Source organism: Malaclemys terrapin, chromosome 1 (genome assembly GCF_027887155.1).
Source record: "Malaclemys terrapin pileata isolate rMalTer1 chromosome 1, rMalTer1.hap1, whole genome shotgun sequence".
In the NCBI taxonomy this organism is placed as follows: domain Eukaryota; kingdom Metazoa; phylum Chordata; order Testudines; family Emydidae; genus Malaclemys; species Malaclemys terrapin.
This window is the reverse complement of record NC_071505.1, coordinates 351,448,698-351,473,022: the sequence shown is the minus strand read 5'-3', so window position 1 is coordinate 351,473,022 and position 24,325 is coordinate 351,448,698. Positions and strand designations below refer to the sequence as shown.

Here is a 24,325-nt window from a genome sequence, read left to right as displayed (position 1 = left end):
GCAGATACTTTGCCCTGGGGTTACAGGTCTGGCATAGGGAGAAAAGAAGGATCCTTTTTGCTTGCCCTTCAGTAATGTACAGCGGGAGCAAGAGGAAACTAACCTAGAGCCAGTGTGTAACAGGGTCTGTAACTTACTCTCTGCCTGTCTCCTTCCTCCCTGAGCCAGAAGCTACTGGAAAAATGGGGAAAATTAAACAGATTGTGAACTTCCAGTTTATTAAGGTACAAACGTCAATTGGGGGAGGTCCCGGATGATTGGAAAAAGGCAAATATCATGCCCGTCTTTTAAAAAGGGAAGAAGGACAATCTGGGAACTACAGACAGGTCAGCCTTAACTCAATCCCTGGAAAAATCACGGAGCAGGTCCTCAAAAAATCCATTTTTCAACACTTTGAGGAGAGGACGATGATCAGGAACAATCCACATGGATTCACCAAGGGCAAGTCATGCCTGACCATCCTGATTGCCTTCTTAACTTTTGATACAATCTCCCACAGTATTATTGACACCAAGTTAAAAAAGTATGGATTGGATAAATGGACTATAAGGTGGATAGAAAGCTGGCCAGATTTTCACACTCGAAGGTTAGTGATCAACGGCTTGATGTCTAGTTGGCAGCCGGTATCAAGTGGCGTGCCCAGGGGTCTGTCCTGGAGCCGGTTTTGTTCAATGTCCTCATTAATGATCTAGATGATGGGATGGATTGCATCCTCACCAAGTTCGCTAAGCTGACACTAAGCTGGGGGGAGAGGTAGATATGCTGCAAGATAGAGATAGGGTCTAGAGTGACCTAGACAAATTGGAGGATTGGGCCAAAAGAAATCTGATGAGGTTCAACAAGGACAAGTGCAGAGTCCTGCACTTAGGATGGAAGAATCCCATGCACAGCTATAGGCTGAGGAGTGACTGGCTAAGTGGCAGTTCTGCAGAAAAGGACCTGGGGATTACAGTGGATGAGAAGCTGGATATGAGTCAGCAGTGTGCCCTTGTTGCCAAGAAGGCTAACGACATATTGGGCTGCATTCATAGGAGCACTGCCAGTAGATCGAGGGAAGTAATTATTCCCCTCTATTCGGCACTAGTGGGGCCACATCTTGAGTAATGTGTCAAGTAATGGGTCCCCCACTATAGAAGGGATGTGGACAAATTGGAAAGAGTCCAGCGGAGGGCAACGAAAACGATTAGGGGGCTGGGGCACATGACTTATGAGGAGAGGCTGAGGGAACTGGGGTTATTTAGTTTGCAGAAGAGAAGAGTGAGGGGGGATTTGATAGCTGCTTTCAACTATCTGAACGGGGGTTCCAAAGACGATGGAGCTCAGCTGTTCTCAGTGGTGGCAGATGACAGAACAAGGAGCAATGGTCTCAAGTTGCAGTGGGGGAGGTCTAGGTTGGATACTAGGAAAAATTATTTTTCTAGGAGAGCGGTGAAGCACTGGAATGGGTTCCCTAGGGAGGTGGTGGAATCTCCATCCTTAAAAGTTTTAAAAGCCCAGCTTGACAATGTCCTGTCTGGGATGATTTAGTTGGGATTGGTCCTGCTTTGAGCAGGGGGTTGAATTAGATGACCTCTTGAAGTCCCTTCCAACCCTGATATTCTATGAAACCTGCCCCTGTCCTGCCTCCACTCCCCAGCCTGGCTCCACACTTGCAGAGTGGGCAGTCCCCAGCTGGGATCCCCCCATCCTGAGCTATCAGCCCCCCTCGAGCCTACTCTGCATCCAGAAATGTCCTCATCTGCAAAGTGAGATGGATACGTTTACGGAGGGGATGGTATAATGAGATTGCCTACAATGGCATATGGCCAATCTGCAACTGCTAGCAGCAAATATTTCCAATGGCTTAAAAAGATAAACACAATATGTTGGGAAGAGTTAACACAGGTATTGTAAAGGGAAATCATGCCTCGCCAAGCTACTAGATTTCTTTATGTCATCAGAAGAATTTGAAGAATGGTGATCCAGTAGCTATAGTGCACTTGGACTTTTACCAAAGGCTCTTAGGCAAAGTAAGCTATCAATGGATAAGACAGAAGGCCCCCTCATGGATCAGTAATTGGTTAAAATATAGGAAACAAAGTGTAGGAATAAATGGTCCTTTTTCACAATGGAGTGAGGTAAACAGTCTGTGGGACGCAGGCCTTGGCTATGGAATGGGGGACTGAGGCCAACAAAGCAGTGATCCTGAGAAGGATTTAGGAGTTTGAGAAGGAAAGAAAGTAACCCAAGGTGACACAGCAGGTTGGTGGCAGAACCAAGATTAGAACCCCTCTCTCCCAAATTGCAGCCCAGTGCACTTCCCACTGGTCTATGGCATGGCCCCCTTGGCTGTTGCTTTTTTTTGTCATTAAGATTCCAGGTTAGACGCAACTTGTCAGAGAGGAGATGCACACACCGTGCTCTCTCTCATGGTGATTTTTACCATTTTTCTTTCACGTTTTGCTCTTTCCTTTCAACTTAGAACAAGACTTACTCAGTGGATGCCTTCTGTGGCAGTGCACAGTCCTGTGTAGTCATGTCAATCCCAGGATATTAGAGAGACAAAGTGGGGGAGGAGATGTATTTTATAGGACTAAATTCTGTTGCCAAGAGAGACCAGCTTTCCAGTTTACAAAGTGTAAGTACATAGTAAAAACAACCCTATAGGTCCAATGAAAACCTGGGTATAATTTCCAAGTCCCCACAGCATTTTCTGTTGCATCCTTTAGCACACATTGATCACCCGTTTCAGGATCTCTTTTGTTGTCACCCCATACATGATGGGGTTTAACATGGGAGGAATGAGCACATACAGGTTGGCCAGTAGGTTAAGAATATAACCTGGGATGATGTGCCCAAACTGGTGTGCAAAATAGGAGAAAAAGGATGGCACATAGAACATCAGTATGACACAGAGGTGGGAGCCGCAGGTGCGGAGAGCCTTGAGCCGGGCGTCCTTGGAGGGGAGCCGGAAGACGGCCCTGAGGATAAATCCATAAGACAAAGCAATGAGCACAACAACCAAACCAATTACTATAATAGCCATGGCTACGCCATACCAGAAGTTGACTGTGATGTCGTCGCAGGACAGCTGGGCTATGGCCATGTACTCACAATAGGCGTGAGGCAGGAGGTTGGTTCTGCAGAACTTCAGCTGCTTCAGGAGAAAGATGAGAGGGAAAATGAAACAGAAACTTCTTGTGACAACTGCCAGCCCCATCTTCCCGATCACAGACTTGGTTAGTATGATGGTGTATCTCAGGGGGTCGCAGATGGCAACGTACCGATCAAACGCCATGGCCAGCAGGATGGCCGACTCGCCAATAAAGCTGACATGGATGAAAAACATCTGGGTCAGGCAGGCAGCAAAAGAAATTTCGCCTGCTCTAAACCAGAATACAGCCAGCATCTTGGGCACCGTAGTGGTAGATAACAGCAGATCAGCAGTGGCCAGCATGGACACGAATAGATACATGGGCTCATGGAGGCTTCGTTCTGTTAGTATGATGAATAGTAGGAGAGAGTTCCCAAAAATTGTCGCAATGTAAATCAGACAGAAGGGGATGGCGATCCAGACATGAGACTCCTCCGTACCCAGGATGCCGGTCAGGATGTAAGTTACAGGGTCAAAAACAGTGTGATTGTCATCTGGCATCATGTGCCATCACTTGGATCTTCTATTCAGTTTCCTGTGACTAACAACAAAAGAGAAAGACACTGAGAACTGTAGTGTCAGCTAGGACTGGAATGTATTTGTTGAGAATATCATAGATACCATCAAAAACTTAATTGTATGACAGCTGCCTGTCGTGTGTGACCATAAATCCAGAAACTCTCATACTGTGGAACAGTAGTAGGAAGACACCCTGAGACATAATCCCTAGTATTAGAGGCCTAGTATAAGGGCTGAGGCCTGGGCTAAAGTAATGGTCAAAACTTTGTTGATATAAAGTAAAAATAGGCTGTGAGCTAGAGGCGGGCCCTGCTCACAGAATCTGGCAAGCACAGGGCTGATATTTCAAATCCACACATTTCTAAGAGGTGCTTGGCACAGAGCACTCATGCAAACACATTCCATAAGGATGGTACCAGAACACCTCCATACCAACACATTCCCTAAAGATAAGAGGAACATGATGAATCCATCCTAAAGATAAGGTCAGGATGAGAGTGTGATGGGTAGAGATATACAAGGTGTTGGGTGGAACCCAGCTATGTCAGAGGGTGTCAATTAACTATGTTAGAGGGGCAATATATAACTTGTTTGTATCGATGTATGAAACGGAGCCTCAAAGGGAGTGTCTCTGTCTAACCTGGGGAGAAACAGAAAGTCCCACTGTTCACTGAGCTGGACCATTCTAATGAGCATACATGTATTAGTGCTTCAGTCGAGTCTGTGGGATACTAGTACCATGCTTCATCGATAATAAACCTGGCTGGTTGCCTTCGTACCTTAACAGATCTTCTGGTCATTGGGTGGTTCACTCGAGGTCTGCTGTGCCAACTGTCTGCAGATCTGGGAAATGACACAGCGAGAACACACACATACACAGCCAAACATTTTACCACACTGGTGACCTACAACAAGTTACGTACTGCCCCTCTGACGTAATATCTCCTTTCCAAAAAAGGGATGATGACTTGGATGGTTCTGGCCCCAGGTGAAGCAAGACGCTCACTCCTGCTGTCCACAGCAGAATCTCTCCTCCACATGTTTGCTACAGTCAATCTCAGGTCTCAAGTAGTGACTGTGAAAGTGAAGTAAAGAAGCCACATGACTGGTTCTTCTGGCACCTACCCCAGTTTCACACTCACAATTGCAGAGTCACTCCCATTTTATAATAGGGTGAGAGCACACACAATCCTCCTGCTGGATCCCTCAGGCTCTGAGGCCTTCACCTAACCAACACTCAAGCACATGAGTAAACTCATTCACGGCAACTCGCATTGAGTTCTATGCAAATACTCACCTGAGTAAAGTTACAAGTTTTTTCAGGATTTTGTCCTAAATATGTGAAGCCAATCTCAATTAAGGTCTGGTCTGCACTACAGACCTATATTGGGATAACCACGTTGCTCAGTGGTGTGAAAAATCCACACCTGTGAGCGACATAGATACACCAACTTGACCCTCCCGTGTAGACATAGCTACCGCCTCTCGGAGAGGAGGATTAACTACTCTGCTGGGGGAGCTCTCCGCCATCAGCGCAGAGCGTCTCCAGTAACTCACCACAGCGGTGCAGCTGCGCGGACGCAGCATTTTTAAACCTAGCCGAGTTGGTAGCTCTGCTCCAGAGAACTACAGCTGCAGTAGGTGGAGGGGGACCAGACGTCCTGTTTTTAAAGGGACAGTCCCGTATTTAAGCCCTCCTGCAGGTGTCCCGACTTTTTCTTAAAACAGGCCAACTTGTCCCAAATTTTCTCTCTCCCCTGCATCCGCACTAGTAGGTCCTGCTGCTGGCCAGATCCCTGCTTCCCAGATGCCAACCTACCAGCGATGAGTGGGGGGGGGGGGTTGTCGTGGAGTGTGGGGGAGTTAGGGCCCTGCACCCCTCTTCCTGAGATTCACTGTGACTCTCAACCAGCCAGTAAAGCAGAAGGTTTATTTAAGGACAGGAACACAGTCTCAAGCAGAGCATGTAGGTACGACCAGACCCCCTCAATTAGGTCCCTCTGGGAGGTTCAGGGAGCTTAGACCCCAGCTTGGGGTTCCCTGCGTTGCACCACCCAGCCCAAACCGAAACTAAACTCCCAACTCCTCCTGCTGCTCCGCTCCTTTGTTCAGTCTCCCGGGCAGAAGGTGTTAATTCTCCCCACCCCCGTTCCTGGCTCAGGTTACAGCTCAGGTAGCTTCCTTCAAGGGAAGTCTCCCCCCTCCTCACTGCAATCCCCCTGCAACATTCCCAAGTCAAATCTGCCCTGCTCCCTGCTCCGTCACATCTCTCCCCCCTTCGAGACTGAACTGAGCGGGGTCACTCTGACCAGTGACCTGGGGAAGTTCAGGGCTCCCTCTCCGGGACAATGCGTCCGCTATCAGGTTGTCACGTCCCTTCACATGGACCACGTCCATGTCATAATCCTGCAGGAGCAGGCTCCATCTCAGGAGCTTGGCGTTGGCTCCTTTCATCTGGTGCAGCCAGGTCAGGGGAGAGTGGTCGGTGTGCACGGTGAAGTGACGCCCAAAGAGATATGGCTCTAGTTTCTTGAGGGCCCACACCATGGCCAGGCATTCCTTCTCGATGGCCGCGTAGTTCTGCTCCCGGGGTAGCAACTTCTTGCTCAGGTACACGATGGGGTGTCTCTCCCCCTTTTCATCCTCCTGCATTAACACCGCCCCCAGTCCTGTGTCTGAGGCGTCGGTGAACACCATAAAGGGCTTGTCAAAGTCTGGGTTTGCCAGAACTGGGCCACTGACCAGAGCCTCCTTCAGCGCCCGGAGAGCCTCCTGGCACTCCTCGGTCCAGACCAGTTTGTCTGGCTTCCCCTTCTTGCACAGCTCAGTGATGGGGGCGGCTATGGCGCTAAAGTGGGGCACGAACCTCCGATAGTACCCTGCCATCCCAATAAAGGCTTGGACCTGCTTTTTGGTTTGAGGAGCGGGCCAGTCTCTGATCACCTCCACTTTGGCTGGTTCCGGCTTTAGGCAGCCGCTTCTCACCCAGTGGTCTAGGTAGGATACCTCAGCCATCCCCACCTTGCACTTCTCCGGCTTTACGGTCAGCCCAGCCTTCTGGAGTCGGTCCAGCACTTGTTTAACCTGGGATATGTGGTCCTCCCAGGTCTGGCTAAAGACACAGATGTCATCGATATATGCCACGGCAAAACTCTCCATCCCCCTCAGTAGCTGATCCACCAGGCGCTGGAAGGTGGCCGGCGCTCCCTTGAGGCCGAAGGGCAGGGTCAGGAACTCATAGAGCCCCAGAGGGGTGACAAAGGCCGATTTCAGCCTGGCATCTGCATCCAGCGGCACTTGCCAATAGCCCTTTGTAAGATCCATGGTGGTAAGGTACCGAGCACCTCCCAGCTTGTCTAGGAGCTCGTCCGGCCTGGGCATGGGGTAGGCATCGGCTACAGTGATGGCATTGAGCTTCCGATAGTCCACACAGAACCGGATCGACCCGTCCTTTTTGGGGACCAGCACCACCGGCGAGGCCCAAGGGCTGGAAGACGGCTGGATCACCCCCAAAGCCAGCATGTCATTGACCTCTCTTTCCAGGTCCTGAGCAGTTTTCCCTGTGGCTCGGAAGGGGGAGCATTTTATAGGCGGGTGCGATCCTGTCTGCACCCGGTGGACAGTCAGATTAGTGCGTCCAGGCTGGTTGGAAAACAGCTGTTGGTACAGATGCAGCACCCTTCCGATCTCAGCTCGCTGGGCAGGGGTTAGCCGATCAGAGAGGGGAATTGCTTCCAGGGGGAAGCCAACTCTTGTCCCAGGGAATAGATCTACTAAAGGGTCATCTCCCTGCCCCTCCCAATGTCCACACACGGCCAACACCATATTCCCCCTGTCATAATATGGCTTCATCATATTCACATGGTACACCCGGTGGTGGTGTGCCCAGTTCGACAGCTCCACCACATAGTTTACCTCGTTTAGTTGCTTGACAACCTTGAAGGGCCCTTCCCAGGCGGCCTGGAGTTTGTTTTTCCTCACGGGGATGAGGACCATCACCTGATCCCCAGTGGCGAAGGCGCGGGCCCGTGCTGTGCGGTCATACCAGACCTTCTGCTTCCTCTGGGCTCTGGCCAGATTCTCCCTGGCCAGGCCCATGAGCTCGGCAAGTCGTTCCCGGAAGGTCAGGACATACTCCACCACCGACTCTCCGTCAGGAGTGGCCTTCCCCTCCCATTCGTCTCTCATCAGGTCCAGGGGCCCCCTTACCCGCCTTCCATATAGCAGTTCGAAAGGCGAAAACCCGGTAGACTCCTGGGGTACCTCCCTGTACGCAAACAGCAGGTGAGGTAAGTACTTGTCCCAGTCCTGCGGGTGCTGATTCATAAATGTTTTCAGCATCATTTTTAGCGTCCCATTGAACCTTTCCACCAGCCCGTTGGATTGGGGGTGATATGCTGAGGCCCAGTTGTGCCGGACCCCACATCTCTCCCACAAGCACCGGAGTAGGGCCGACATGAAGTTGGACCCTTGGTCCGTCAAGACTTCCTTGGGGAACCCCACTCGGCTGAAAATGGTCAGCAGCGCATCCGCCACAGTGTCTGCTTCGATGGACGATAAGGGCACTGCCTCGGGGTAGCGGGTGGCGAAATCTACCACCACCAGGATGTATTTCTTCCCAGACCGGGTCGTCTTGCTGAGAGGTCCCACTATGTCCATGGCCACCTTCTGGAAAGGCTCCTCTATGATGGGCAAAGGTCTCAATGCTGCCTTCCCCTTGTCCCGGGCCTTCCCCACCCTCTGGCAGGGGTCACAGGATCGGCAGTACTGCCGGACGTTGGTGAAGACCCCGGGCCAGTAAAAGTTCTGTAGCAGCCTCTGCCTGGTGCGCCGGATCCCCTGGTGCCCTGCGAGAGGGATGTCATGGGCCAGATACAGTAGCTTGTGGCGAAACTTCTGGGGAACCACCAGCTGCCTCCTGATCCCCCACGACTCCACTTCCCCTGGGGGAGCCCACTCTCGGTACAGGAACCCCTTCTCCCACAGGAACCTCTCCTTGCATCCTCTCCTCATGGTCTGTACCACACTGAGGTCAGCCAGGCCCCTTAGCTTCCGCAGGGAGGGGTCCTTCTGCAACTCGGCCTGGAACTCGGCGGCTGGGGAAGGGATGGGGACCTGCTCCCTCTCGTCGGCTGGGTTGGAAGCCCCAGCCACCCCGAGGCCTGTCCTTGGGTGTTCCCTCCCCACCCGGGAAGGGTTCGGTGCCTCCGGTGGGACATCCTTCCCAAGGTCAGGGTATAGTGCCCCTCGCCGGCTCTGGCTACGGGTCACGACTAAGGCGGTCTGGGGGCTGCTTGGCCAGTCCTCTAGGTCCCCCCCCATCAACACCTCAGTGGGCAAATGGTGGTGCACTCCCACGTCCTTGGGGCCCTCCTTGGCCCCCCATTTCAGGTGTACCCTCGCTACGGGAACCTTGAATGGGGTCCCACCCACCCTGGTCAGGGTCAGGAAGGTGTTGGGCACCACCCGATCCGGGGCCACCACCTCGGGCCGGGCCAGTGTCACCTCTGCGCACGTGTCCCAGTATCCATAAACTTTCTTCCCATCCACCTCCAGGGGAACAAGGCACTCGCTCCGCAGGGACAGCCCCGTGCCAACCCTGTAAACGGAGAACTTTGAATCCGGAGCATCTGGCCCCCCAGAGAAGCTGGCCTGGGGCCCTTCTCTCTCTTGAGCAGTTGATAAGCTGCCAGCCCCTCTTGCGTGAGAAGCCTGCCCCTCGTCCGTCTGGGCCTCTACCAAGTTAACCCGGTGCGGGTTCGGTCTGCTCAGTCTGTCCTTGAGCTTGGGGCACTGGGCCCGAACGTGGCCTCTTCGGCCGCAGTAATAGCAGCTCATGTCCCGTGGGTCCCCTCGAGCCGGTCGGTTGTCCCTGATGCTGGGCATTCCCCGTGGGAGGGGATTCCCCATATTCCCCCTTTGGGAGGTCCCAGGGTGACTCTCTCTCTGCATCACGGCGGGCCTGTTCCTTTGGGGCTCCTCCCTGCCACCCCCTGACCGGCTCTTTACAAACTCATCGGCCAGCTGCCCTGCGTGTCGCGGGTTCTCTGGCTTTCTGTCCACCAACCACAGCCTCAGGTCGGATGGGCACCGCTCATACAGTTGCTCCAGTACCAGCAGTTTAATCAGGTCCTCCTTCGTCTGGGCCCCATCAGCCCACTTGCTGGCGTATCTTTCCATGCGGACGGCTAGTTGCAGATATGAGATCTCAGGGGTTTTATCCTGACTCCGGAACCTTTCCCGGTACATCTCAGGAGTCAGCCCAAACTCCCGTAGCAGGGCCTTTTTGAATAGTTCGTAGTCCCCTTTCTCTGCCTCTCCCAGTTGGCGGTACAATGCCACGGCTTTGGGGTCCAGTAAGGGGGTAAGGACCCGGAGTCTGTCCGCGGGATCAACCCGGTGCAGCTCGCAGGCCGTCTCAAAGGCCTCCAGGAAGTCATCCATGTCCTCCCCCTCCTTGTGTGGGGCCAGGATGCACTTATCAAAGCTCCGTGCAGTCCTGGGTCCCCCCTCACTCACCGCAGCCGGGGGTTCGCTGCCCTTCAATCTTGCCAGTTCCAGGTCATGCTGTCTCTGTCTCTCATTCTCCTCCCGTTCATGCTGACGCTGTCTCTCTTCACGCTGATGCTGTCTCTCTTTCTCCTCCCGTTCACGCTGATGCTGTCTCTCTTTCTCCTCCCGTTCATGCTGACGCTGTCTCTCTTCATGCTGTCTCTGTTGTTCACGATCCTCCAGCTCTCTCAGTTTTAGCTCTTTCTCCCATTCCAGCCAATTCCGCTCCACGGATGCCGAACGTCGCCGGGAGGGTCCCCTGCTGGCCGGGGGGGCCACGGCGCCCTCGGTATTTGCTGGGCTCCTCCCCACCCTTCCCCTAGGCATAGGAAGGAGGGGTCTTGGGAAGCCCTCAGCAGCCGGCTGACCACTCCCAGCTGGGACAGACACTGGTGCCTGCGCTGCATTTGCCAGGCTGCTTCCCTGAGACACAGGGATCAGTTCATTCGCGCGATCTTCCGCCTCCAGCCGGGCAATGAGCTGTGCTTTGGTGAGCCTCCCAATGCACAGCCCCCTCTGCTTGCACAGCTCCACCAGGTCGCTCTTAAGCCGCTTGGCATACATCTTCCTGCTGGCCACTCACCGGCCTGTGTGCTCACAGCTCCCCACAGTTCCCAGGGGGCCCCCTAGTGTGCCAGCCCTTCTCGAGGTCACCACCTCTCTGCCAGGGTCGAGCTGCAGACTCCTCCGCCCCTGGGACCACTCGCTGCGATCCCCCCGGGGGACCCTGTTACTGCAAAAGTCCTTCTCGCTGGTCACACACTCCCAGGGGTAATAACCGTCTCTCTCTCACTCTTCAGCAGGCCTGGTCCCCGTCAATCCCCCTTCATTTTACTGCTCCCCAGTCACTTACTGCAGGAAGCACCGTCCACGGGGTGCAGTAGGTCCCGCCGCTGCCACCAGTTGTCGTGGAGTGTGGGGGAGTCAGGGCCCTGCACCCCTCTTCCTGAGATTCACTGTGACTCTCAACCAGCCAGTAAAGCAGAAGGTTTATTTAAGGACAGAAACACAGCCTCAAGCAGAGCGTGTAGGTACGACCAGACCCCCTCAATTAGGTCCCTCTGGGAGGTTCAGGGAGCTTAGACCCCAGCTTGGGGTTCCCTGCGTTGCACCACCCAGCCCAAACCGAAACTAAACTCCCCACTCCTCCTGCTGCTCCTCTCCTTTGTTCAGTCTCCCGGGCAGAAGGTGTTAATTCTCCCCACCCCCGTTCCTGGCTCAGGTTACAGCTCAGGTAGCTTCCTTCAAGGGAAGTCCCCCCTCCTCACTGCAATCCCCCTGCAACATTCCCAGGTCAAATCTGCCCTGCTCCCTGCTCCGTCACAGGGGTCCAGTGTGTGACGATGGGGGTGGGTGTGCAAGGCTGGTGGCAGGCTGAAGATGCAGCACATGGAGCCGGCTGCTCCCCCTGCTTGTCTGTCAGCGCAGCCCCTGCTGTGCGCCGGCTCATGGCCAGCAGGGCCCCATCCCCCGTCTCATTTCCCACCGTCACTGGCTGTGCACTGCAGTGGCTGGTGCCTGCGGGCAGGCACCAGACAGCAGCCAGTTACATGTCGCCTCTGCTGCCCACCCATCAGCCCTTTACATACTCCCCCTCTCGCTGTCCTCTCCCTGCTTTGCCTCTTCACTCCCCCAAACCCCGCTGCTCTCCCAGATCCTGACTGCAAGTGGGGCACATCCCACTTCCAGCCCTGTGCAGAGAACCAGCCCCTCACAGAGCAGCCTGACTGGCAGGTTCCTTCCTTCGCCCACTGCCTCTGGCTGGGCCAGCACGCCGGGAAAGCCAAAGACCCTCTGGCTCAGGACGCTGGCCAGGAGGTGCTGAGACCTGCATGTGCCGAAGCCCCGCACAGCGCTGGCCTGGGGAAGCCTCTCTGCCCCTCAGCTAAGCTCTGGGAGGAGGGGGAAGAAATTTCCAGCCTGTTCATGCCCTGAACTTGCAGGCTTCACAGCAGACCCTGGGGCAGGGGATTAGCACCCACTTCACCCCCCAGCTCTTCCCCCTGGATCCTGTCCACTGCGGGTGCTGGGCTGCTCCATCCCCTAGGCACCATCCCCTGCCGAGCCACCTCTCTAGCCAGCTTCGCTGAAGCCCCTGCAGTCAGATTCCCTGGGGCCTAGTGCACAATGTATCCTTAGGACTTAACCCCTTCCTGCCCGTGCTGTAGCCGGGGACAGGTGGCAGCTGGGTTACGTGGGTGGCCAGCAGCAGCCTGGAGAGTTTATCTGCCTTTTTGCATGGGAAGCCGGGGTGGGGATGGGGGAGAGAAGAGATGAGCTCTGCAAAGACACAGGCCAGGTCATCTTCACGGATGAGGATGTGAGGGATATTCACAAACCTGAGCCATTCATTTTAGGTGACGAATCTGAGGAACTGTCCCAGATTGAGGTATCATTAGAGGAGGTTTTGGAACAAACTGGTAAAATAAACAGTAATAAGTCCCCAGGACCAGATGGGATTCACCCAAGAGTTCTGAAGGAACTCAAATGTGAAATTACAGAACTAATAACTGTGGTTTGTAACCTATCATTTAAATCCACTTCTGTACCAAATGACTGGAGGATAGCTAATGTTATGCCAATATTTAAAAAGGGCTCCAGAGGTGATTCCAGCAATTACAGGCCCGTAAGCAAGACTTCAGTACTGGACAAACTGGTTGAAATTATAGTAAAGAGCAAAATTGTCAGACACATAAATTAACATAATTTGTTGGGAAGAGTCAACATGTTTTTTTCTAAAGAAAAATCATGCCTCACCAATCTGCTAGAATTATTTGAAGGGGTCAACAAGCATGTGAACAAAGGGAATCCAGTGGATAGAGTGTACTTAGGTTTTCAGAAAGCCTTTGACAAGGTCCCTCACCAAAGGCTCTTATGTAAAGTAAGCTGTCATGGGATAAAAGGGAAGGTCCTCTCATGGATTGGTAACTGGTTAAAAGATAGGAAACAAAGGATAGGAATAAATGGTTAGTTTTCAGAATGGTGAGTGGTAAATAGTTGTGTCCCCCATGGGTCTGTACTGGGACCAGTCCTATTCAACATATTCATAAATGGTCTATAAAAAGGGGTAAACAGTGAAGTGGCAAAATTTGCAGATGATACAAAACTACTCAAGAAAGTTAAATGCCAGGCAGACTGTGAAGAGCTACAAAAGGATCTCTCAAAACTGGGCAACTGGAGAAGAAAATGGCAGAAGAAATTCAGTGTTGATAAATGCAATGTAATGCATATTGGAAAACATAATCTCAACTATACCTATAAAATGATGGGAGCTAAATTTGCTGTTACAACTCAAGAAAGAGATCTTGGCATCATTGTGGGTAGTTCTCTGAAAACATCCACTCAATGTGCAACGGCAGCCAAAAAAATGAACAGAATACATAAGAACATAAGAACGGCCATACTGGGTCAGACCAAAGGTCCATCTAGCCCAGTGTCCTGTCTGCCGACAGTGGCCAATGCCAGGTGCCCCAGAGGGAGTGAATCTAACAGGTAATGATCAAGTGATCTCTCTCCTGCCATCCATCTCCACCCTCTGACAAACAGAGGCTAGGGACACCATTCCTTACCCATCCTGGCTAATAGCCATTACTGGATTTAACCTCCATGAATTTATCTAGTTCTCTTTTAAACCCTGTTATAGTCCTAGCCTTCACAACCTCCTCAGGCAAGGAGTTCCACAGGTTGACTGTGCGCTGTGTGAAGAAGAACTTCCTTTTATTTGTTTTAAACCTGCTCCCCATTAATTTCATTTGGTTGCCCCTAGTTCTTATATTATGGGAACAAGTAAATAACTTTTCCTTATTCACTTTCTCCACACCACTCATGATTTTATATACCTCTATCATACCCCCGCCTTAGTCTCCTCTTTTCCAAGCTGAAAAGTCCTAGCCTCTTTAATCTCTTCTCATATGGGACCCGTTTCAAACCCCTAATCATTTTAGTTGCCCTTTTCTGAACTTTTTCTAATGCCAGTATATCTTTTTTGAGATGAGAAGACCACATCTGTATGCAGTATTCAAGATGTGGGCATACCATGGATTTATATAAGGGCAATAGGATAGTCTATGTCTTATTCTCTATCCCTTTTTTAATGATTCCTAACATCCTGTTTGCTTTTTTGACTGTCACTGCACACTGCGTGGGCGTCGTCAGAGAACTATCCACGATGATTCCAAGATCTCTTTCCTGATTAGTTGTAGCTAAATTAGCCCCCATTTTATTGTATGTATAGTTGGGGTTATTTTTTCCAATGTGCATTACTTTACATTTATCCACATTAAATTTCATTTGCCATTTTGTTGCCCAATCACTTAGTTTTTTGAAATCTTTTTGAAGTTTTTCACAGTTTGCTTTGGTCTTAACTATCTTGAGCAGTTTAGTATCATCTGTAAACTTTGCCACCTCAGTGTTTACCCCTTTCTCCTTGTCATGTATGAATAAGTTGAATAGGATTGGTCCTAGGACTGACCCTTGGGGGACACCACTAGTTACCCCTCTCCATTCTGAAAATTTACCATTTATTCCTACCCTTTGTTCCCTGTTTTTTAACCAGTTCTCAATCCATGAAAGAACCTTCCCTTTTATCCCATGGCAGCTTAATTTACATAAAAGCCTTTGGTTAGGGACCTTGTCAAAGGCTTTCTGGAAATCTAAGTACACTATGTTCACTGGATCCCCCTTGTCCATATGTTTGTTGACCCCTTCAAAGAACTTTAATTGATTAGTAAGACATTATTTCCCTTTACAGAAACCATGTTGACTTTTGCCCAATAAGTTATTTTCTTCTATGTGTCGGACAATTTTATTCTTTACTATTGTTTCAACTAATTTGCCCGGTACTGATGTTAGACTTACTGGTCTGTAATTGCCAGGATCACCTCTGGAGCCCTTTTTAAATATTGGCATTATATTAACGACCTTCCAGTCGTTGGGTACAGAAGCTGATTTAAAGGACAGATTACAAACCATAGTTAATAGTTCCGCAGTTTCACATTTGAGTTCTTTCAGAACTCTTGGGCGAATGCCATCTGGTCCCAGTGACTTGTTACTGTTAAGTTTATCAATTAATTCCAAAACCTCCTCTAGTGACACTTCAATCTGTGACAATTCCTCAGATTTGTCACCTACAAAAGCCGGCTCAGGTTTGGGAATCTCCCTAACATCCTCAGCTGTGAAGACTGAAGCAAAGAATCCATTTAGTTTCTCCGCAATGACTTTATCGTCTTTAAGTGCGCCTTTTGTATCTCGATCGTCCAGGGGCCCCACTGGTTGTTTAGCAGGCTTCCTGCTTCTGATGTACTTTAAAAAATATTTTGTTATTACCTTTGGAGTTTTTGGCTAGCTGTTCTTCAAACTCCTTTTTGGCATTTCTTATTACATTTTTACACTCAGTTTGGCAGTGCTTATGCGCCGTTCTATTTATTTAATGAATCTTGGGAATCATTAAGAAAGGGAAAGATAATAACACAGAAAATATAATATTACTTCTATATAAATTCATCGTATGCCCACATCTTGCATACTGTATGCAGATGTGGTCACTCCATCTCAAAAACGGATATATTGGAATTGGAAAAGGTTCAGAAAAGGGCAACAAAATGATTAGGGGTATGGAACGGCTTCTGTATGAGGAGAGATTGAAAAAACTGGGACTTTTCAGCTTGGAAAAGAAATGACTATGGGGGGATAAGATAGAGGTCTATAAAATCATGACTGATGTGGAGAAAGTAAATAAGGAAGTGATATTTACTCCTTCTCATAACACAAGAACTAGGGGTTACTAAATGAAATTAATAAGCAGCAAGTTTAAAACAAACAAAAAGAAGTATTTCTTTGCACAAGCCACAGTCAACCTGTGGAACTCATTGCAAGAGGATGTTGTGAAGGTGAAGACTATAAAAGGGTTATAAAAAGAACTAGATAAATTCATGGAGGATAGATCCATCAATGGCTATTAGCCAGGATGAGCAGGGATGGTGACCCTAGCCTCTGTTTGCCAGAAGCTGGGAATGGGTGACAGGGGATGGATCACTTGATGATGACCTGTTCTGTTCATTCCCTCTGGGGCACCTGGCATTGGCCACTGTCAGAAGACAGGATATTGGACTGGATGGACCTTTGATCTGACCCAGTGTGGCCATTCTTATGTTCTTATCCCTTCCCCCACTCCTCCTCCCCTGTGGTTGGAAGAAACTCTTGTCCCGTCCCTCCTACACTGTGCTGAAAGGCTGCTGCTGTCCACATTCTGGCTTGAAACCTGGCCGAAATCTGGGGGGGTATGTGACCTTACATGCCCTCCCACATGTTGCCTCAGGAAGACACAGTATGAGGTACCAGGAGATGCGAGTCCATCCCAGGGTCCCAGCCAGGCATTGAGGGCAGAGTGCGCCAGATAGGGAGGGTTAGGTCGGTTGGTTGGTCCCCCTCTGTGAGAGAGGTGTACAGGAGTGTGTGTGTGTCACCTCTCCCCGTGTGTGTGTGTATGGGGGGTGGTGCTGTGTGTGTCACCCCTCCTTGTGTGAACCCTAAAGCCTTAAAGAGAAGGTAGTTAAAAAGAATCCAACTATGCCGTAGTTGTTTTTAACAGGGGCTCGGTCAACTTGTTGTTAATTTGAACATTTGTACTGCATAGTTCTGATTGATTGCCATGGAACTCGCTTGAATATGGGTAATTTTACCAGTTGTCCCGTATTCAGCACAGGGAGATGAGGTCACCATAAGAAAGTGGAACAATGTTATCAAAGCAGCGCTTACAAACGGCTGCTCCAGGGTCCTAAAGTTCGGACAGTCACAGCTAAGCTCCTTGAAACCAGCTAATTTCTGCCAACTTGAACAGACCCAGTCCTGGGGTCCTTATGGTGTTAGTGGAAGTGTTGCCTGAGTGAAGGCCTCGGGATTTGGGGTGTAGAATATTACAGGGCTTGAGTAGATTTACTCTGAACAGTCATGTAACCAAGAATGGCCCAGTCCAGGGCCCACTGAGGTCAGCAGCAAGACCCCCACTGACATCCGTGGGAGTGGATCAGGGTAACCCGGTGACCCCTTCCTAACACTGAACCTCAGCGCAGTCACAGGAGCGTTATCTCAGTGCCCCGGCTCCCATCCTGCCCCTGCACTCAGAGTTACACACCCCCATTCTATCCAACCCCAGCTCAAACATTGCACAGGTTTCATGTCTTTCCATTCGCCCCTTCACAGATTCATTCCATGCAAACAACTCACCAGGCTCCGGCCCCAGCTGGGGAGGAGGAATCTCTGCCTGTGACCGGGTCAGGGAGCTGCAGGCGACGGGGAATCTGCACTGACCGGGGCTGAGGTACAGGGATATTTATACTGCTGCCCTGTGAATCCCCGGGGGGGCTCAGAGCCAGCACAGAGCCCCAGGGACCTGCCTCTCTGACTGATTCAGGTGGTGAAGAGCAGCAGAGAATTAACCCTTTCCTCCTCTCACTTGTTTGATCTGATCATTTCTCCTTTTCTATGTTATTAAAAAGGTCCTTGTGACTCTGAGGCCCCTGGCAAAGAGTTCCCTCTTCCTTGCAAACAGCTCACATCTCAGGCCTGACAAACTCACTACACCACACACAAGTCTTACAGACTATTTACCCATAAAGAGTAGCATGTAAGGTGTGTGCAGAAAGCTTGTACCTTCTCAAGCTTCATAACCATTGCAAAAGGCATGTCCAGGTAATAGTTAACAGATAACATATTGATATTGACAGTGTGTTTTATGGACTTGGAGAAGTTAGTTATCAGGGCATAATGTGTTTTGGTGATGGCCAATCCTGGAGGGCGTCGTCACCCCACCCTGGTTAGCCGGGGATGTAATGCCAGGCTCAATTGTCCATCCTTGCTCCAGCCGAAGATTATCTATGGGAAACCATCAGAGACAAGTGCAGTCAACACAATTTGGAGGTAAATAAAGGATCCTTACAACATACAGGATTTCCCTGCCTATGAACAGAGACAAAATACTGTGGAGAGTGGCCGTCTGGATACTTTCACAGAGGAGACATCTCCTGGTGCACAGACATCTTCTGGTGCGGGGACATTCTTATGAAAAATTGGATCCTGGAGTCAGGGGGTAACAGGGTGACAGTCCTGGGAGCCGTGAGAACCATCACAGTCGTTTTTACACAGACTGCCTACTGAACCAACTTCTGTCGGTCTGTTCACCTTGAATGGTCCCTTTGAATAGGTGCAAACTACTCACACTAAACAATCTGTTCCACCTTGTATTTATCTGGGATATCTCAATACCTTTCTGAGAACCTGAAGAACTGCTCTCCACAACACAAGTTGGTCCAGTAAAAGATATCACCTCCCCTGCCCCTTGTCTCGCTCTATGTGTATATGTAAGATGGTAGGTGGTAGAGAGAGGGGAAATCAGGAGCTGCTCTTCCTCTCATAGCACTAGAACAAGGGACAGGCGAGGAAAGTAAAAGGTGGCAAATCAAAACCAATACAAGGGAATCCTTTCCCACAAAACACATAATCATACTGGGGAACTCACTGCTGCAGGATTTAATGAGGCCAAGACTTTAGCAATATTCAAAAAGGGGTTGGACATTTATCTGGGTATCAAAAATACCCAGAGTTACCAGATCTAGTGACCACACATATTTTGGAAGGGAGAGTGACCCCTATGGCTCGGGGTTTGAGCCAATCTCTGTTAGCGATAAGGATGGGACGCAGGGTGTGACGGGAAGATTATCCCATATCCCCCTCATGAGAGATTCTCACAGCTTCTTCTGAAGCATCTGGTGCTGGCCACTGCTGGAGACAGGCTACTGGAGACCTGGCTCTGATCCAATCTGGTGGTTCCCATGTTCCTCTACCAAGGTGCAGAGTTGACCTGCTGCAGCCCCAAACCTGGGACACACCTCAGCCAAGATTTCAAGAGGTGCTGAGCTCTCGGATCTCCCACGCTCTGCCACTGGAGTGGCGGGTGCTGAGCAGCTGGGAAAAGTCAGACCCTGAATGGCTCAAGCTCAGCATCCAAACAGGAGAGGCAGAAGCTCCAAAAAAGTGTGTGTGGGGGGGGCACGAGTGGCTGAACTTTGGCTTGCCCCCCCGCACTGCCTCTTTCCCCAAGGCCCAACTTGCCCGGCCCCTCCTCCTGAGAACCCACCTCACCTCCCTCCCTGAGCCCCCGCCCTGCACCGCCCCTTTCCCTGAAGCCCCGCCCCCACATGGCCCTTTCACCTGAGGCTCCGCCCTCGCACCATCCCTCCCCTGAGCCACCTCCCTGCACCGCCCCTTCCCCTGAGGCCCCATCCCCTCCTCCTCCCCAAACCCCGCCCTCCACTGCCCCTACCCCTGACACCCCACCCCACTCATTCTCCCCAAACCCCACTGTCAAGGCTGCTTCCCCACTCTGAACTTTAGGGTACAGATGTGGCGGCCTGCATGAAAACTTCTAAGCTTAACTACCAGCTTAGATCTGGGCCGCTGCCACCACTCCCAAAGTGCTAATTCCCTTCCCTGGGTAGCCTTGAGAGACTCCTCACCAATTCCCTGGTGAATACAGATCCAAACCCCTTGGATCTTAAAACAAGGAGAAATTAATCATCCCCCCTCCTTTCTCCCACCAACTCCTGGTGGATCAAGATCCAACCCCCTTGGATCTAAAAACAAGGAAAAATCAATCCGGTTCTTAAAAAGAAGGCTTTTAATTAAAGAAAAAGGTAAAAATCATCTCTGTAAAATCAGGATGGAAAATAACTTTACAGGGCAATCAAACTTAAAGAGCCCAGAGGAATTCCCTCTAGCCTTAGGTTCAAAGTTACAGCAAACAGAGATAAACATTCTAGCAAAAAGGTACATTTACAAGTTGAGAAAACAAAGATAAAAACTAACACGCCTTGCCTGGCTGTTTACTTACAAGTTGGAAATATGAGAGACTTGTTCAGAAAGATTTGGAGAGCCTGGATTGATGTCTGGTCTCTCTCAGTCCCAAGAGCGAACAACCCCCAAAACAAAGAGCACAAACTAAAGCCTTCCCCCCACCAAGATTTGAAAGTATCTTGTCCCCTTATTAGTCCTTTGGGTCAGGTGTCAGCCAGGTTACCTGAGCTTCTTAACCCTTCACAGGGAAAAGGATTTTGGAGTCTCTGGCCAGGAGGGATTTTATAGTATTGTACACAGGAGAGCTGTTACCCTTCCCTTTATAGTTATGACACCCACCCTCGCACAACCCTCCCCCTGAGACCTCACCCCACCCCTTCTCCCCGAGACCCCACCCCCCACTCACTCCTCTCCACCATCTCCTCCTGTCGCTCGCCCTTCTGGCTCATAAGCTTTGGGAGGACTTAGCCCTCTGACTTTTATAAGTGATGGGGCCATGGCCGTTGGCCCCCCTCATTCTGGTGCCCCTGCGTCCAAACCTGAAACCCTTTAAAGCAGCAGCGAGTTTTCAAAATGTTTGCCTTGAGTGTAGGGGACTGGACTAGATGACCCGTTGAGGTCCCTTCCAATCCTACATGGATTATCACTGAGTAATGTCCCCTAGGGATTCCGGGTCAGGTGGGCTGTCCTGATTGCTTCTGTCAGCGAGGGGCAAAGTCAAAGAATTTGTCTTCTCAGTCCAGATTTGATTGGCAGCAATAGTAAAGGTGCCAGGAGAGAAGGCCGCCATCGGCCTGTTTGACTCTGTCCATTACTGTCTGGGCGTCAGGGACCACAGGTCTTGAAGATAGGTCTACATGGCCCTTAGGCGCCAGTACACACCTGTTACAAAGTGGGTTTTTCTTCCTTATTATGTTATATGCGAGCCTACTTGAGTCTTATGGTTTTGAATGAATATAGTGTGTGTCTCAGTTTCCCTGTGTGCTGCACCAATGCCGAGGTGGTGGGAATTCGGGTGTATGACTATTGCTGAGGCCCTCGGGGCCAGGTGAGGCGGCTCCAGCTGCCTGAATGTAAGCGATGGCTGCTGCCCTTCGTCACATGAGACCCAGGAGGGGGATGCAACCAGGTGACACTTTGCTTGCAAAGGGAGACACAGACCAGGAGAAGGAGCAATGGGCACGTCAGAGGTCGGGCCACTGGAAGCTGGGCAGTCTCCTGTGGGGGACTCGGAGAGATGGGAGTCTGGGGTGTCCGGCCCGGGGTCCCCCAAAGATGAATTTACTGAAAGTCACTGATTTTTGTGCTATCAATGTCTGTTCTACATTCTGTTCCTTCAAGAAATAAACCTTCTGTTTTACACGCTGTCTGAGAGTCACGGCTGACTGTGGAGTCGGGGTGCAGGGCCCTCTGGCTTCCCCACAAAATCCTTCCTCACCTTGGGGCTTTTCACCATGACTAAAAAGACTCGGGCTGTTCAGCTTAGAAAAAAGACCTCTAACGGGGGATATGACAGAGGTCTATAAAATCATGTCTGGTGTGGAGAAAGTGAATAGAGAAATGGTATTTACTTTCTCACAATATACAAAAACCAGAGGTTACCCAATGTAATTAATAGGCAGCAGATTTAATACAAACAAGAGGACATATTTTTTCAAGCAACACAGATGTAACCTGTGGAACTCATTGCCAGGGGATGTAGTGATGGCCAAAAGTACAACTGCTTTCAAACAAGAACTAGACACATGTATAACTGGGATCAAAAAAGAAATAGATCAGTCCATGGAGAATCGATCCATCAATAGCTATTATTCAATATGGTCAGGGTGACTCTTATTCAATGCGGGAGGCAACCTAGTGACAGAGGATGTGGAAATAGCTGAAGTACTCAATGCTTTTTTTCCCTTGATATTCACAGACAACGTCAGTTCCCAGGCTACTGCACTGGGCAACACAGTATGGGCAGGAGGTGAGCAGTCCTCAGTGGTGAAAGAACAGGTTAAGGACTATTTAGAAAAGCTGGATATGCACAAGTCAATGGGTCCAGATCTAATGCATCCAAGGGTGCTGAAGGAGTTGGCTGATGTGATTGCAGAGCCATTGGCCATTATCTTTGAAAATTGGTGGTGATCGGGGGAGGTCCCAGAAGATTGGAAAAAGGCCAATTTAGTGCCCATATTTTAACAAGGGAAGAAAGAGAACCCGGGAAACTACACACTGGTTAGCCTCACCTCAGTACCTGGCAAAATCATGGAGCAGGTCCTCAAGGAATCCATTTTGAAGCACTTGGAGGAGAGAAAGGTGATCAGGAACAGTCAGCATGGATTCACCAAGGGCAAGTCATGCCTGACCAACCTGATGGCCTTCTATGATGAGATAACTGGCTCTGTGGATGTGGGGAAAGTGGTGGATGTGATATATCTTGGCTTTACTAAAGCTTTTGATATGGTCTCCCACAGTATTCTTGCCACCAAGTTAAAGAAATATGGATTGAATGAATGGTCTATAAGGTGGATAGAAAGCAGTAACCCTGAGAAGGATTTAGGGGTTTGCATCTCTTTGTGGAAGTTGCTGTAACAAAAAACAAGTTATTGGGTTCAATACTGGGGTGACTGGGTATAATTCTAGGGCCTGTGTTATACAGGAGGTCAGACTGTGGTTCCTTCTGGCCTTAAACATTATGAATAACCATGTTTGCTGAGGGGTGGTATGTGGGGGTCTGTGCTGACCGAGCCATGTCCTCATGGGGTGGATCTCCTGGTCGAGGAGGCCCATGATGGCACAGTCAAAGCCACCCCTGCTCAAGTTCTGGGCTGTGCAGAGGAGGGCCATGCAATCCCTACGCTGTCTCCCTGAGGAGACTTGCTCCTGACTTCCGTACTGGCCCCAAAGTGTGCTCACTTTGCCAATGAGGAAAGTAAGGAGGAAAGAAACTCTCCCGAGGTGACACAGCAGGTTGGAGGGAGAACGAAGACTAGAGTCCCTGTCTCCCAATGTGCAGTCCATTGCACTTCCCATGGGTGTATGGCATGTCCCCCTTGGCTGCTGCTTTCCTTTGCCATTAAGAGTCCAGCTCAGATGCAGCTTGTCACAGAGGAGATGCACATACCATGCTCTCTCAAGAGGTGATTTTACATTTGTGCTTTTTTGTTTTGTTGTTTCCCTTCATCTTAGAACAGAGACTCACTCAGTCTGTCTGCCTTTTGTTGAAGTGAGCAGTGTTGTTGTAGCCAGGTGCGTCCCAGGATATTAGACAGACAAGGGCCATCTTTCAGCTCCCATCCAGGGACGCCCGGCTCAAGGCTCTCTGCACCTGCGGCTCCCACCTCTGTGTCATACTGATGTTCTACATGCCATCCTTTTTCTCTTATTTTGCACGCCGGTTTGGGCACAACATACCAGGTTATATTCTCAACCTACTTGCCAACCTCTATGTGCTTATTCCCCCTGTCATAACATGTCATGGAGGATAGGTCCATCAATGGCTATTAGCCAAGATGGTCGGGGATGCAAGCCCTTGCTGCTGGTGTCCCAAAACCTCTGACCATCAGAAGCCAGGATGGGACAGATGACTTAATGATTCTCTGTTCTGTTCATCCCCCTGAAGCACCTGGCGTTGGCTACTGTGGACCTTTGGCCTGACCCAGTATATACCATTCTCATGTTCTTATGAGACATTTCTTCTCAATAGCTGCAGGAATGGAAGGTGGGAATAAAACGAAAAAAAATTCCCACAGCATTTTTTGCTGGATGTTGTGTGATGTTAACAGAAGGTTAAACAAGCCTCCAAGGCCCAGGAGGAGTCAGCATGTTATCCTCAGCGGCAAAACATTCCTTTAGCAGAGGGTAAGACACAGCTAATCACGCACACGCGATTCTATTCTCCCTCTCTCTCCCACAGTCGGGGGGACCGGAGATCACATGCAAATGAGCCCCTAGCCCAGTGCACCAGGCCACTGCACCCCCGATCTCTCTCCCGCTTGGTCACCCCCACTAAGCCATGTGTATAGGGAAGAGAGCGAGATCAGCCTGGGGAAGCCGGGCCCATCCACGCAAAATGTGCTGAAAGGCAGCCAAACTCAAGGTCCATGGGACGCAGGCCTTGGCTACGGAATGGGGGACTGAGGCCGGCAAAGCAATGACCCTAAGAAAGATTTAGGAGTTTGAGGAGGAAAGAAATGAACCCAAGGTGACACAGCAGGTTGGTGGCAGACCAACACTAAAGCCCCTGTTTCCCAATGTGCAGCCCAGTGCACTTCCCACAGGCCTATG

The 24,325-nt window shown here is 50.4% G+C and overlaps 1 protein-coding gene across 1 annotated transcript; it reads right to left on the bottom strand.

Moving 5' to 3' along the window:
* Positions 1-2,704: 2,704 nt before the first annotated feature.
* LOC128846503 (olfactory receptor 52B2-like) lies at positions 2,705-3,637 on the bottom strand. Its single transcript, XM_054045677.1, has one exon. The coding sequence runs from the start codon at positions 3,635-3,637 to the stop codon at positions 2,705-2,707; it is 933 nt and encodes a 310-aa protein (XP_053901652.1).
* Positions 3,638-24,325: the final 20,688 nt, after the last annotated feature.